A 15,690-nucleotide genomic window follows, 5' to 3' on the forward strand; every position below is an offset into this window, starting at 1 on the left:
TGGAGGAGAAATTGAGAAATTATTCGATTCGACTTGAATATATTTTTTTTGGCAAAATATCCTCTTATATCTATTTTCGAATTTTTTTCAAATAATAATCAATTATTATTGAATATAAATTTTCTAGATCGCGAACTGCCCTTGTCTCAGTCCTATCCAGTTCTTTCCTATCTATGACCCACAACCTATGGAAATGTCCTCTTGATATACATGTAATAGATTCTTTAAAATTCTCCTTGCTCGTGAAAACTCAAAGTGACGTAAGTACAGTTATATTCAGTATGTAAGTATCTAATTTGGCGCATTATATTCATGTTAATTGATTCTTAAAAAATCGCTCATAATAATATAAATCAATATAAAAATATTTGATAGTGATATAAAATATAATAAAAAAATCAGTGAAATTCGCATCATAGAAGCTTAAGTATTTCACAAAAGAAAATGTATAATTAAAAGCAGAATAATTATTCGTAAATCTTTTCTATAAAATTGAAATATAAGCGGATTTTTTGTCAGGCAGCCCTTGTTGCCAGATACCTATTATATACTAAAAATCTTCTTAGCAATCTTAGGTTATTGCCAGATGTCACACAATAAGATGTGATACAATAAGATTTATAAATTATTAGAGCACCATTTCTTTATATATATACGTATCAGAGAATCTTGCTTTTCTCGTCATATAATGCTGGCAGGTCGACAAGTACAACTTTCTCTTTTTGCACAAATATATATAAATATATATATTGTATGGAATATATATATATATATATATATATATATATATATACACACATATTCCATACAAAATATAGCTATAAAGACCTTATACGAGGCTGAAAAGAAAAAGCTGAGAATCTGCAGGTTGCGTATATAAAGCAAAAAACGAAGGGAGAGTCCATTCGCAGATCGTTAGACCGTGAATGCACCCTCGCTAGGCACCTGTCTCTCACCTTTGTATCGCACGCAAGTCCCCAGAATGCTTTGTAACTTTCCTCACCCCTGGTGAATGTCAGTGAATATTCGCTATATTCGGAATATCACGGCAGCAAAATAGTCAATCGTCCGGCAGATATTTTAGAGAAAATTTCTAACACGAATGCAACGGTACAATTTGTTCGTGATTGCAATTTCCGTTTCGTATTTCAATTATATGATTGGCCATGTTATTATTAATAGCATAAATTTAAATTAAAAATATATAGTAGTTGTGTCATTCGAGACTGTGATACATCTCTCGTACTTCACATTCATGAATGAATAAATATAAATAACAATATTTTGTTATAATAAAATACGTACGTACAGTTATACGTGAATTGTTGTTACATTTAAATAGAATCCAAACATGGCGATCGACGTTGCATAGAATTCGTTTATAAAATTATTCGATTGAAAAACAATAAAGTTTTTATTCCGCTTATTCATACATAGCGAAAGATTTTCGCACTCTGCGAGCCGTCTCGGGCCTATGACCTGCGAGTCTCATTTCAGACGAAATTCTCTCTTTATCTCGCTCCCTCTTTATCGTCGTTTCTCTTGAAAAGGATAGAGCGGTCGTAGCCCGACCGAACCAGACGACGGACTGGAAGGTTAATGACCCCTCCCGTCGACTTTTCGTTTAGTATAAGCGAAGTCGGTCCTCGACCTCCTCGAGGATCCTCTTACAAAGGACACTGGAGTAAATTCGTAGGTATAAGATGGCTCGTAGACGTCGCGACGTAGTTATACCCAGGTAGAAAAATGCCAATGTTTTTGGTGGAACGTGCGCACACCTGGCCCTGGCACGACCTGCCCCACGTGAAAGGAAAGGTCACCGAAGAGAAATCGAATGCCTTTCAAAGTCCGATGATATCGACGACGAAAGCATGCGTACATTCGGACTACTGTCCAGCAAGACCTTGTATCGCGTCCAAGGTTTTAAATCTAGTAGAATTAATCTAACGATCGTGCAAACGTTTAAGCAGATCGAAACGATCGAAACAATCTTCTTACGGCTCGATAATATGGCAATTACGTCTGCATATCCAGGAACGTGCACGAAGAAAGTAGCTTAGATGGAAGATTATTCTTATTACGTTGGACATATACGCACGCACATAATATATCGTGTCTTGTTCTATCTGAAACTAGAATTCTTTCTCTTATAAAACCTCGATTTTATATGGTAGATTGAAATGGTTGAAATAATCGACGATCTTCTACGATTCGCAATGATATGGAAATTACATTTGAACATCTGGAAAACGTGTAACAGTACTTTAGCTCTGTTTATTCAAATATTCCTTTTGCAAAATAAATAATGCAAGAATTTATATATATATATATTTTTTAAATTAATTATCGTGTCGTTTAATCAAAGGAAATTAGACAAACTAGAATCCTTTTATATAAAATCTGCTCGATTCTAAGTAACAATTTTAAATAATGGTAGGAAATTAGAAAACCCCGTTCGCAAAGTAACTCGCACCAAGGTATTTTCTCTGTTATATGTCGTACATATATATACCGTTTATTCTTTCTGCCTTTCGCACGCAATCGTGCACGTCAGATGGTGCAACGTGAGTACGTGCGCGTGCGGGTTTGCGATAATTGATGCCGGCAAATTGAGCAACATAGCACTTCTCCCCGTTCCCTCTCGTGACGTAATTCCATACACTTTCCGCGCGATTTTTCGCCCTCTCTTCCCTTCCCCCTTCTCCCTCTCGCGAATACATTTGTCTCTAACCGTTAGCGAGAACAATCAGCTCCGAGCGATGAAGAGAAGAAAATATTAGCTCGTCTCGTAATAAAGCACGAGATCCCTATTCACGTGTGCGTCGATTTTACATGCATTCTCGTCCGATACATTTTTTACGGTCGTGCACACACACTTTACTCGCTCTCATACATCGATGAAAAAAAAAGAAAACACCCCAAGTACGGGGACGCGAGATGGAGACCGCGAGATTGGAACGCGAGGGAGGAACGATAGCTCCGAGCATGAGAGACGCGAATAGCTACAAGAGGAGATGGAGGGGCAGAGGGATGGAAAAGGGGAGAGGGGAGAGGGGACGCGGATAATCCGAAATACAACTCTGAATTTTCCGAAGTTGCCACGTCAACGGGCGCAGTGAGTCAGTAGGTTAGCTTACATAATTTCGAACGGCGGTCTCCGCGCGCCGGCGAGGAGGCAGTCGACTTGGTTTAGGAGAATTAGGTCGATCAATACCGCGGCCGTGCTATATAGGTCAGGTGCACTACCACGCTCCGCGTATGCGAGAGAGCGCCTGTGTTCCCCCCTTCTTCCCTGGCCCGACACCTAGCAACCCTCCCGCGCGTGCCACCCACCCAACCTGGTCACGAGCCACCCATCGGCACCGGGACAAAACCCACCACTCCCGCTTTCAACTCAAAACTCGGCCATTCCCTACTTTCGTTCTCTCGCATCCCGCTCCAGTTACTTGCTCGCGTTACGTTAACGCGTTAATTGACTCCAATCAATCCGGGGACTTGTGTTCCAGTTGGTTCTTTGCGAGAGATCGAATTAAGTGGTCATTATCTCGGTCGCTAATGGTGCGGAATTTGCCTGGAATGCGTGGAGCTCCTTATTTCCCTCTGTCTCCGCTTTCCTTCATGAGATATTCAGCGAGGAATGCGGAAAAGAAATTGAATAAATTAAGGTATTTGTCTCGGAAATTGACCAAAGATCGCGATAATATATTATAAGTATCTAATACGATAATGAATGCTTTTTTTTGCAGATAAGTATTTATTTCTAAAAATCTTTAATTTTCTTAAAATGTGGGATGATAACATCACATTCTTAAATCATTATTTTAGTATAATATTCATGAAATATAATATTAAACTATCTATTTTAACCTTGAAAACATTTTCAAAGAGAGACACGAGGTGCACGAGTCGTATATGGCTTCGTTTGTTGTATACTTCGTGCTAAGTCGAGTTAAGTTATTTGCTCCATGACCCACAATAATCATCAAGGTGCCGAGATCCGGATCGAGGAAGCGAAGCGAGGAAGGTTTCGCTATTCCTATCTCGAGCCGGATACGTGCGAACGGTAAATTCGCTCCAACTCGCGCGATCTATCGTTCTATCCACACAAAACGCCCTCGTTTGACTAAATTCCCGTTCTTGCACCAGGACCTGACCTAGGCCAAACGCTTTCCTCGAGCCATCATGCATGTTCGTGCAAAGATGCGCCCCCAGAAGGCTAGAAAAGAGGATTGTTCGCAGCGTGGTCTGCAATCTAGACACACGTACGCACGCATCGTCAAGGTCTTTTGCGCGACAAAATATGTCAGCTACCAGCGCGTGATCTTGACCTACCCAGCATAGCGACACGCAGATGTCATTTCAGTCGTGCGACGAGAACGCGGCCTCATACGAAGCAGAAAAATTAATGCAGATTATGCGGGCGAATTGCGTAATTCGCGTGCGTATATCATCGGGAAAAGGCCCGATAAGTCTCGAAATTGGGAATCGCACCGCGCGTGACGGCTAGTAGTCGAACCGGTACACGCACACATAAATCACACGGACACGTGTAAGCGTCAAGGTGTAGTGCCGGTCACTTATCGGCGTTACACGCGTTTCCACGCCGCTCCCTCATTCATATTTCATCGTTTTGCTATCGCAGTGACGTCATTCATCGACCGGAGACAGGTGGACGCGTGGCATTGTTTTCGGTTTGCCAAATGCCCCGTCTCCTACGCACCGGGAAAATGTATGAATTGATAATAGAATCGCGCCAAGTACCCTCTATTGTCGATGTCGACGTCTTGCGGGGGATGTTCCGGGATGGTCGAGGCGGTGGTGATATGCGGTGGGCGGTTAAGGTGGCCAAACAAACTGTAGATCGTGCCAGACTGGGGCCGCGGATCTAGGTCGATCGATACAGCTACGTACCTACCGGCGCACCGGATAAATGGGTCAGGTACACGTGGAGAGAAGTCTCGCGCTTCGTTTTCATCCCGCTCGTTCGCGCTCCCCCATCGGATGCTGTATAACGCGCACGATATCGCTACTTGTTGAAGAAGAAAAAGTGGAAGATGAAAAAAATGATAAAGCAGAAGCAAGAGGAGAGGGTGGAAGGGAGAAAGGGAAGGGAGGATGAAGAGGAAGAAGGAGACCCGCGGCTCTCCTTGAGCAGCACATGGCGCTCGGTCAAGGGGTAGGTTGACTGCCTAGATGGCAAATCTGGGACAATGAAACGAGACCGCGTGCTACACGTGTACTAACACATTGCATTGTAGTATGCATACGTCGCGCGCATACTAGTGTGAACGATGCGAAGACCTTGTTCGAGGAAACTTTTCTTATACGTGAGAGGTCGGCGAATAAGGCAATCTCTTGTTTGCCACTAAGTGATTCTACTTAAAGAGAGCGCTCTCTAAGATGTTTACAATAATACTGTCTCTCGCTAACCCTTGTAGCATACGTTTTCTTGATGACAAACTCCTCGAGATATTGAATCTTGTTTAAACTAATACCAATAAGTATCAAAGATTCTTCGCTAGCTTTGAAAAAAATGATGTTTATATGCGAAATGTCGTAACGTAATAAATAAAAATGCAATTTTAAATAAATCCCAAAAAGATTAAATAAAAAAATTATTATAAAAGTTTCATTTTTATAATTTAATTTATATAATTTAATTTATATAATAGGATAATTTATCGTATATATTTATATGTATTTTACTATCCAGAGATGTTTGTATGTATTATATTTTATCCAAGAGTGATTCTATTTAAAGAGAACACTCTCTACGATGTTTACAATAATACTATCTCTCGCTAACCCTTGTAGCGTACGTTTTCTTGATGATAAACTCCTCGAGATATTGAATCTTGTTCAAACTAATAATACCAATAAGTATCAAAGCTTTTTCGCTAGCTTTGAAAAAAGTGATATTTATATGCGAAATGTAACGTAACGAATAAAAATGCAATTTTAAATCAATCCCAAAAAGATTAAATAAAAAACTATTATAAAAATTTCATTCCATTCCATTTCATTAAATTATCCATTTCATTTCATTAAATTATAAAAATTTCATTTTTATAATTTAATATATATAATTTAATTTATGTAATAGGATAATTTATCGTATATATTTATATGTATTTTACTATCCACAGATGTTTGTATGTATTATACTTTATCCAAGAGTGATTCTATTTAGAGAGAGCACTCTTTAGGATGCTTGTAATAATACTATCTCTCGCTAACCCTTGTAGCGTACGTTTTCTTGATGATAAACTTCTCGAGATATTGAATCTTGTTCAAACTAATAATACCAATAAGTATCAAAGATTCTTCGCTAGCTTTGAAAAAAATGATATTTATATGCGAAATGTCGTAACGTAACGAATAAAAATGCAATTTTAAATAAATTCCAAACAAATTAAATAAAAAAACTATTAGAAAAATTTAATTTTTATAACTTAATTCATATAATAGGGTAATTTATCGCATATATTTATATCTATTTTACTATGCACAAATGTTTGTATGTGTTATACTTTATCCAAGAGTTACAACCGTTCTATACTTTGTCACTTGACATTGAGCATTTTTTATCGCGCTATCAATAACTGATTTCTAAAAAATTGATTAGACATCTTCGAGATTAATAATAATCGGTACATAGTTTGAAGATATAAATCATACTTCACGCACGTGAATTTGAAGAGGATGAAATATAAAAGAAAGAAAAATAAAAGAAAATAAAAGAAATAAAATAGAAAGAAAATTTAAAGAAAACAAAGAGAGAGAATTGCTGTTCGATTCACTGTCGTACATTTCTTCTGTGCAAAAAAATGACGGTATCATCTTGTCGCGGATACGAAAAACGTCGCGTTCCGAATACTCCTCCGCCGAGGGCAGGTCACCAGGGTAAATAGCGGTCCCTGCGCACCCTACGGCGAAAATGGATTTCTAGCACAAGGACGTCGGCAACGGGGACGAGTCCTTCGAGCGTTCCCGTAACGTAAACGGGGAATTGGGTCGCCGAAGTGAGGTCGGCGAAGTTGAAATCAGGTTGGCCGGGTTGTTCTATCGCGAAATCAGGTCGCTCGATACAGGCCACAGCCGCGTTCCCGTAACCGAACCCCCGTGACTGACCCCTTTTGTACGACTTTGTAACCTGGATACCGCCGGAAACTGGATCACCCCCCCGTGTACTCGTTATCGTGTCTCTCCCGAAGGTTTTGTCCGCGTCGGCCTTGCTTCCGTGATTCCAGAAAAATACTTCCCTTTCGCGTCATCCCCGCCGCAATTTTTCCATCGCGGGAAAAATATCCTTCTTGCGCACGCGAAGGATAAGAGGGGTCGCGTGTTGGTATGGTTTCGCGATATGTGCTTGCGAAAGAGATGCGATTATAAGGTATCGTTCATATGAGTTTTATTGTTAGCACATATATTACAATTTCGCAAAAAGAGAGAAATTTATTTAAATGTTTATTTCGATCTTAAACCTAAAGTCGAAAAATACAGAAGATTTAAACGTAGCCAAATTCATGTATAAAATATCTTAAATATTCCTGATCTACAGTTATTAACATTTAACGGTAGAGAAAAGAATGATAACAATTAAAAGTCAAAGCGGCATCATAATGTCCAACAGCTACATTTCACGCACACTTTGCTCGCATGAAGAGTAATACCGTTACATACGTTAATCTATTTTTCTCTTTATTATCCTTTACAAAAGGGCGTCACCTGTCGGTATCACGTTTGATCAAAATATAAAAAAAATACTTATTAAATTAAAATATGCAGGGGCTTCGTGCGACATTATACAAGCGTCTCTACAAACATTTACATCAAGATACTTTTTAATTTATTAGATATGATGCAATTATATGCATTTAAGGTTTACTCTCTTTGCAAGCGCTTCGTGTCTCACGCTAGACCGATGCCGCTTTGTAAACGGACAAGTCGAGTTATTATGGGCTTCGCAATCATCGCATTGCAACAATATTAATCCTCATGTGAACGGTACTTAACGACACAAACGAGAACCCCTTCACATGCATACGAGCTCCATCGGACCGTTGGACGGTAACCTAGTTTTGCGGGCGCTGGAACATTCAGCGACCCAATTACACCCCGCGGCGGGGATGCTGCACCGCGAATACGGATCAACAAGCTTCCCGACCTATATAACGTGTCCCGGATCCACGAGCTGTACTTCCTCGCGAGAGCTCGCGCTGCCGCGGATCGATCGTTTGCGCGTTACGTCATGCTGCTTTATCGTCAATCTCTCGCGTGAAAAATTGAATTTGGAAAAGCGAAGAGCCACTTGTCAATATTTACAAGCGGTATCAGCAATATCTCGGAATTACGCGTTTAGATGCGGATAAGGAAAGTTTTGCCGGTCTTTCCTCGAGCGTGAAATCGGATGCGGATGTGAGCCGCGCTCGTTGTCGAAGAACCGTTAAGCTTTTTGCCACGCAACGGACGTGGGTAAACGAGGTAGTGATTCGCGATATCTCGATCGCTCGAAAAAAAGAAAAAATTATCAAGGGGGAACATGTTCCTTAACGATCCGTCAGATCCGGCCGGTCTGTCTAAGTCGCGCGCTCGTCCTCCAACTGATCGCGTTGCGTAACGTTATGTCACGACGGTAATAGCATCGTGTAACATCGGCCAGGCGTGCGGTACCATTTTGCGATTTCCACCAACGAGCTCGATTGACTCGTCAGAAGGCTCGCGATATGTATCGGCGTGGCCGCATAGCGGATAACGCTTCGCCATGAAGTCGTTCCCGCTAATGGCTTTATGGTCACCTCGCTTTTGCAAGGCTCTACCTGCGCGCGTCAATATTTACAGCATCCGCGTCGCTCCTGCCACGATACGCAGACATAGATAAACGAATCTATTCAACGAGGAATGCCGCGTATTCTCCTTAAGAATTTCCTGCGATCTTGAGATCCGACACGAAAATAATTATTAAAGTAAATTGAAATTATTGCATGCGTTTTTAATTATTTTTTATCAATTTTCAACATTGATTACATATGATCGGAAAAAATAAAAGTTTATTAACTCAATTTAAAAAAAAAAATTATTTTTGCCAATCAAATTGATATTTCGATTTTGAAAAGTACAGTCAATTTTATCGAAATTATCATAAACACATTTGTTTTCGTACGCTTGATATACAACAAAAGGAAAATTGACATAATTATTTTATAATTAGCGGCTATCGTGTTCGCCGAGCAGTATTATATCAATATTCATTAATGCAAGTAGAGAAAGAGGAAAGGAAAACCTCGTTTGGCCGAGTTTGGCGAGATTTCGATTCTCACGACCCAGTTTTTTTTCTGTCGCTGTAATTTACACATGATACTCAAAAATTGTTCCCTTCTCTTTTCTCATTTCTCCTTTTTCTTTCTCCAACCGTTGTCCGCTTTAAACGTTTCGGTCAATTCATAAACAAATCCGTGTGCGAAAGAAACTTAATGAGTAAAAGCGACCGTAACGAGGTAATTTACTTTCCTTCTCATCGTAAAATTCTGCGAAACGCGGTCGAGAAACTTCCGGTATCGCGACTAAGAGCGAAAACATACCACAACAAATTTCTTTATCGATGAACAAGCATTATATGATTTTTTCAGACAATATATGCGTTTATATTATGCATTCACAACCGATGTATAAGTTTTTTTTTCTCCGTGTTTTGAAGCTGTTACTGCTTAATAATTGATATTACGTGGTACATCATGAATATAATTGGTATTATATAATACAGTGACGGTGTATAGTCATATACGAACCGGCTGGTAGGCGTGTGTACTATATTTTACATGCTAATTTTCAATGTCAATTCGTTGGAAATATTCAGCATTGCGTATTCACACGTATCTTTCTTTATCCAGAACCTCGAGAAGGTAAACTATACCGTTTTATTTTCGATTCAAGTCTGTTTTTGACTCGTTTTTAATTATTAGATCATTTTAATTTAATTAACTATTTCTCTTAGCAATTTTGAATTTAAAAAACTGATGAATTTTTATTCGATTAAAATCATACAGGTGTCCGTTTGAACTGGAATGTACCGAACACGTATAGGATGTGCAAACAGAACGGCAAGATTAAAAAGATAAATCCAATCAACGAATAGATGGATAGAACAGTCGATGAGCGGTAAACGACGCGTTTTCTGGCGCGTTATTTCTTATTTTCGACTGAGATACTCTCGAACGGATTTCCTCGCGTAAAGAAATATGCCCGTTTCTTTTTAATTATCCATCGGGCCGATTATATCCGCGTGCTCGATCCCTCAAGCCGTGCAAGCGGTATAATTCACGCATACCGGTTAACGGTACAGCTTAGACTCCAAACGGTTTCGACTCGTTTCTCTTCGTAGATCGAGCGATCTACGCCGTTTTAATTAAACTCTTGAATTCGTTACTTCCGCAATAATCATAAGTCGATCGTAATCTCGCAATTAACGAGCAACGATCGTACGTGCGTATCGGGTAGATTTAGAAAACTGGGAAAGTCGGGGAAATGCGAATGCCATTAGGACGAGCTAATTTAAAATTTCCAAGCGAATAAAAACGAAATGAACGCTGCTTGATTTTGCGATATTTATAAAGATATTTATAAAGAAAATTTATTTTGACAGATCTTGATTAGCATTGCACGAGACTAGTTTTGAAGATTTTTAAATAATTAATGTCAAATTGACATCATTGATCCTGTCAAAATTATTGAATTGTAAAGAATCTAATATATATATATGTAAATTTTTTAAATAAAAAAATATCACTATATTATGTGAATTTAAAAGATTTTGTTTTAAAATAAAAATATTTATATTGATAAATTTGTAGATATAATTAATACAATATGAAAAATACGATTAATATAATATAAAATTTTACATATTTAGCTACACAAAATTTTGTGCACGCGGTTCTCTGATTGTACAGATGCATGTAAATCGCGTCCTAACATCATATTGTATGTCAATTACTTTTTTATGAAGATAATAAATATATATATTAGAAAGCAAACGATGATATATAAATAATAATTATCTTAAATTATATATTATAAGTATTATTTTCAGTCTCACTATTAAATAAAAATTAATAATAAAATCGAGACAAGAGACAATCTATACACAAAACCAGATGTTTGCTACAAAAATTCACTCAAAACCGAGACAAAATTGAAGTTTTCGATATTAACACAATATTTTTACGAATATCTTACGCAACCCTGATCTTACCCTATTATCAGCCTCGGAATCGACTCGGATCTTCTCGCCAAGTGGCGCAACGCATATAACGGATCGGTACACGAGAAACGGGACAGCCGCAAAGTGTGCACGCTCGGGAGGTGTTGCTTTCGAAATATCGGCTGGTACGTGCGTCATTCCTTATGCCGGCCGGCGTTCTATGTTTCACTTTCGACTCTCGATGTACTCGCGCGTTCCGGGAGTGGAACACGGCTGGCTTAGCGACGGCCTTGACTACGTCGTCGTTTCTGCGCTCCCTCTCTGGCGGTTTTGTCCTTCGCGCGATATAGGTTCGAGAGGGCCCGCCACCTTCTACGGGAGAACCGCTCTATTCTTCTAGCTATGCTTGAGATATCATCGCGGAAAGCATGCACCGCCAGTCGAGCGAGGGATCGCGAGATAATGGCATCTTTATGCGTTGCCTCGCGCACTCGAAAAAAGGAACGGCTCTTGTCGAAATTGACAGAAATTCGATCGTGCGAACTTCTGTATAATTTTGTCACGTGTTTAGATTCTTATATGGATAAGAAAAATTGATAGAAATATTTTATTTATAATACAATCGATTTATTTATTCTCCATTTGTTTTTTACTTGTTGGCATGTTTCGATATATTATGAATATACGCGCGAATGTATCATCTATAAATATATATCTATCAATAATATATATCTCTAGTCCTTAATTTTCTAATAAATTTGTCTATTTCTGGAAAAAATTGAAATACACATTGTACGCGTACTTTACATTTCCCATCAATTTATGTCAGATGTACGTTTCGTTTGACACTTTTCGCTCGCTTGGAAAGAAAAGCTCGTAATAGTAGAGAAAAGCAGTGGACGACACCGATTCGTACAAGTGCCTACGTACGGACATAGATACGAGCTCCACGTGCAGTATTAACGCGGAAATCTATAGTCTTTCCTGGAAAAGTGACTATCGATTATAACTCTTGTGCTACCGGGTATTACTGTACCACATCACTCGGTACATTCGGAGTAAAAAAATGGAAAAGAGAGAGACTCGACTTGTCATTTCGCGCGGTTTCAAGAAAATATTATTTTAGATTTAAATTTGGCTGTTATTTGAAAAAGATTCTTAAGAAAGAGTTACTTTGGACTCATTTTGTACCCTTCCGCATTTATAAATGCGCCTCTTTTTCTTCGTAAAAGTTTCTAAAATTAATTACTTCCACGAAGAAGCGATGTTATCGAGAATTATCAATGGATATCCAATGGATTTTTAGAATTTTGATTCGTGGAAGATTTTAAATAATCTTAAGTCGAAATAAAATTTTAAAAACTATTGTCGCGCAAATATTGATTAATATTTAGAGCATTATAAATTTTACGTAAGTAAAATTTTTAAATTAAGTAAATTTAAATAAATAAATTTATTTTTCTTTACTTATTTGAGCCAAATTCCTAATTATAAAGTTTTAATAAATTTAATCTAAAAATAAGCGATGCAACGCTTATGAATATACGCGTATGTGTTACACGTAGCGGAACTATAGTACGTGGTAATGTATATTTCAGATCCAGGAAACGACGGCCGAGCTCGAACAATGATTCCGAACGGATGTACAGCGGTTGGGGCGAGAGGGTGCTCTGCGGACGTGAGGGTTGTCGCACCAACGAACGCGGTGATTGCATGGACGAATGCGCCGCGGCCCTGGTCCTTATGTCACTCTCGTGTTCACCTCACAGTCCTCACAACCCCCCGCCACTTCACTGCCAATACAATTATGGTATATATTATATATTGTATTCTAATTCATTTTCTATCATTCGCTCAAAATATATCGTCAAAAGGCAAAACAAATTTTCTCCTCATCGTTTGCTATCTCTTTTCTGTCATTTCTACGATCGCGTATATTCATTTATTGCTTGAATTATTCTTTAAGTCATTCGTATTATTTATCGTTATAAAATAATAAGGTATTTTTAAAAAGTAGTTGAAATATAATTTTTCAATCGGATCATTTATTAATCATCTATACATCGTCTTACGTCTCATTTACAAATAAATTCATTCCGTATATTTTTGCAGCGCAAATCCTTGAATTTTTTCGAGCTTGCGCGATAATTGAAGAAATGAACCTGAAGGGAATACGATCTGCGACAGGTTCCTGGGGGAGTCGTGGAGGCGGAGGTGGAAGTATGGTCGCCGGTTCGCCCGGCGTCGGCGGCATGTCAAACAGCAGTAGCAGCAGCGGGGCTTCCTGGCGAAGCGGTACCCCCAGTCCACCCCTTAGCGAGGAGGGTGTACCGACCAGGAGTTCGCCATGCCCGACGACCTCGCATCCCTCGCACAATCAACCCCACTATCCTTACAACGCGTCCGGCTCGTCGTCAAGCAGTACTCCCGGCTCGAGCACGTTAGACGAGGGAATAGTACCCGACTACATCGAGGAGCAGCACCCACGTAAGAAGGTGAGTAACCTTTTCCGATGTTCGTTCACCTCCTCCTTATTCGGCGACGCATACTTTGGTCAATATTTCCCGCGTCGCACAAAAGATTTGGACGTGTTAATTCGGACGATGGCCCGAAATGGCCAGGAATAGCGGGGGATCTCTCAGAAATTTGTCGGGGGAAAATCTAAAAGAGTTCCTCGTGTCGCACACAGTCAATTAACACGTTGCGTATCTCACCGTATTTACTTGGCAATGCCGTAAAAAGCTACTTCCGCTATCTCTCTGTCAACGCGCTACCGCTGACCTTTGAGGCGAGTTTCCAGAGTCGCGTATTCGCGCTACTTCTAGGAGCGAGCTGCCCTCATCCGCCTTTGAGAGTCTTTATTAACCTTAATCTCCGTGAATAATGTATACTCTCGCGTCAACGCCCAATTCAGTTTGCCAAGTCTCTATAGACGAAGAAAAATGGTTCTTATAAAATTCAATTAATCGTCGCTCATGTTTTTTCGGTTGATTTCGATGTTTGACGATTACGATTGAAGTCAAATATGATCATTTCATGAATTAAACGTCAAGCTATTTATTTTTTCAAATTGTTCTAAGACGTAAACAATAAAATTGAATTTCGATGCGTATTGATAAAAGTATTTTTTTTTTATCTCTTTATGTTAGCGACATTGAATATGACTTCCTTGATGCTTACTTATATTAAAATTGCATGTTGAAGCAACCTTCGCGATGAGAATACAAGTTCGCCGTGATAAAAATCGAATAGCCTTCGAGAAGCCGTACGCTTGTGTCTCCATGATTAATTCTTTCCGTGTTCGCGTAGTAGTAGTACGTGATAGCTTAATTAACGTCAACGATAACTCTATTGCGTAAGACGTCGGCGTGTCGGGGCATCAGGGTGAACCTTGCATGCGTATATCGTTCAATCTGGGCTTAGATTGGATCCGCTTCCCCGAGGTTCTCTCGTATTTCTTACACGTAGGAAACTAATGATTCAGTTTAAATTTCGACTTATATTTCGATGCGGAAAAAATATATCTTATTATATGGAAAAAATGTTACAAGCAAACCTTGAGAATTTTTATTCAAGTCCTTTTTGTGTGTTTAATGGCATCATGCATAGCGTAATATCCTAAGCATTGAAATGATTCCCATTTTAGGAGCACACGTAACCACTAATAATGCAATTTTGCAAAAATAATTGCGAATAATGACAAGATAGAACTCAAATTTGAAACATATTTCTATTAAAAAAATAGTTATTAATTTAAATTATTATTAAATTATTAATATTTATTCCTTAGCATTTATTATAGTAATTTAATGTAAATGTACATGTAGAAAAATAACCAACTTATTAAATTATTAATTAAATTATTATAATAATATTTGTATAACTTCACAATCATGTGCTAACAATATTTTCTCATCCTCAACATTTTTGTTTCAATATTTCTTAGAAAGTGTCAGCTTAGAAAGTATCGGATTAATTTATTTAAATCCCTAAGTGATAACATTTGAATACAAGAAAAATGGAAAAAATGGCGATTTTATGTATGATATTGTTTCGCTATTGTTACGAAAGAGCAAGAGAGGGAAAGGACATGATCGAGGCTTAGGATATATCGCGACATGTTGCGCGTGCTGACAGTGATGGTTTCGCGGGACGGCCCTGACCGGTCAGAGATGCAGGCGAGGAGTCTTGATCCAAGAACCAAGCCCGCGCGCGCGATGATGACATAAGCGCGCCGGCCGAGCCAAGGATGTAAACACGCGCGGCGGATTTTTTGGTATTTCGTAAGACGGCTAACAAGTCGGACCTTGAGGTATTATCGCCCCGCGCTAATCTTAGGTACTCGGCGCGCGCGTTCCTTCGCCTGCCGTTTTCGGACGCTTGCACGCGGGAAAATCGCGATGGCGGTCCCCGAAATAGCCGCTGAAAGGGAGCGCGGAAGGTCTACGTGTAACGCGTATCGACTCGCTTAAAGCCGCTGCTCTAAATTG

General features: G+C 39.2%; 1 protein-coding gene across 4 annotated transcripts in view; it reads left to right on the forward strand.

The window, feature by feature from the left end:
• The window catches only part of LOC105253154 (zinc finger protein 395), an 81,139-nt gene that overhangs the window by 42,044 nt on the left and 23,405 nt on the right, over positions 1-15,690 (forward strand). For 2 of the 4 annotated variants that reach the window (XM_025407709.1, XM_025407712.1), the window contains 2 exons: positions 12,799-13,010; positions 13,313-13,695. In XM_025407709.1, the coding sequence (XP_025263494.1) occupies positions 12,799-13,010; positions 13,313-13,695 (595 nt within the window). The remainder of the gene's footprint in view (positions 1-12,798; positions 13,011-13,312; positions 13,696-15,690) is intronic. The other 2 variants (XM_025407710.1, XM_025407713.1) reach the window with 1 other exon arrangement.

This window comes from Camponotus floridanus, unplaced genomic scaffold (genome assembly GCF_003227725.1).
Source record: "Camponotus floridanus strain SB8 unplaced genomic scaffold, Cflo_v7.5 scaffold184, whole genome shotgun sequence".
Classification (NCBI taxonomy): Eukaryota; Metazoa; Arthropoda; class Insecta; order Hymenoptera; family Formicidae; genus Camponotus; species Camponotus floridanus.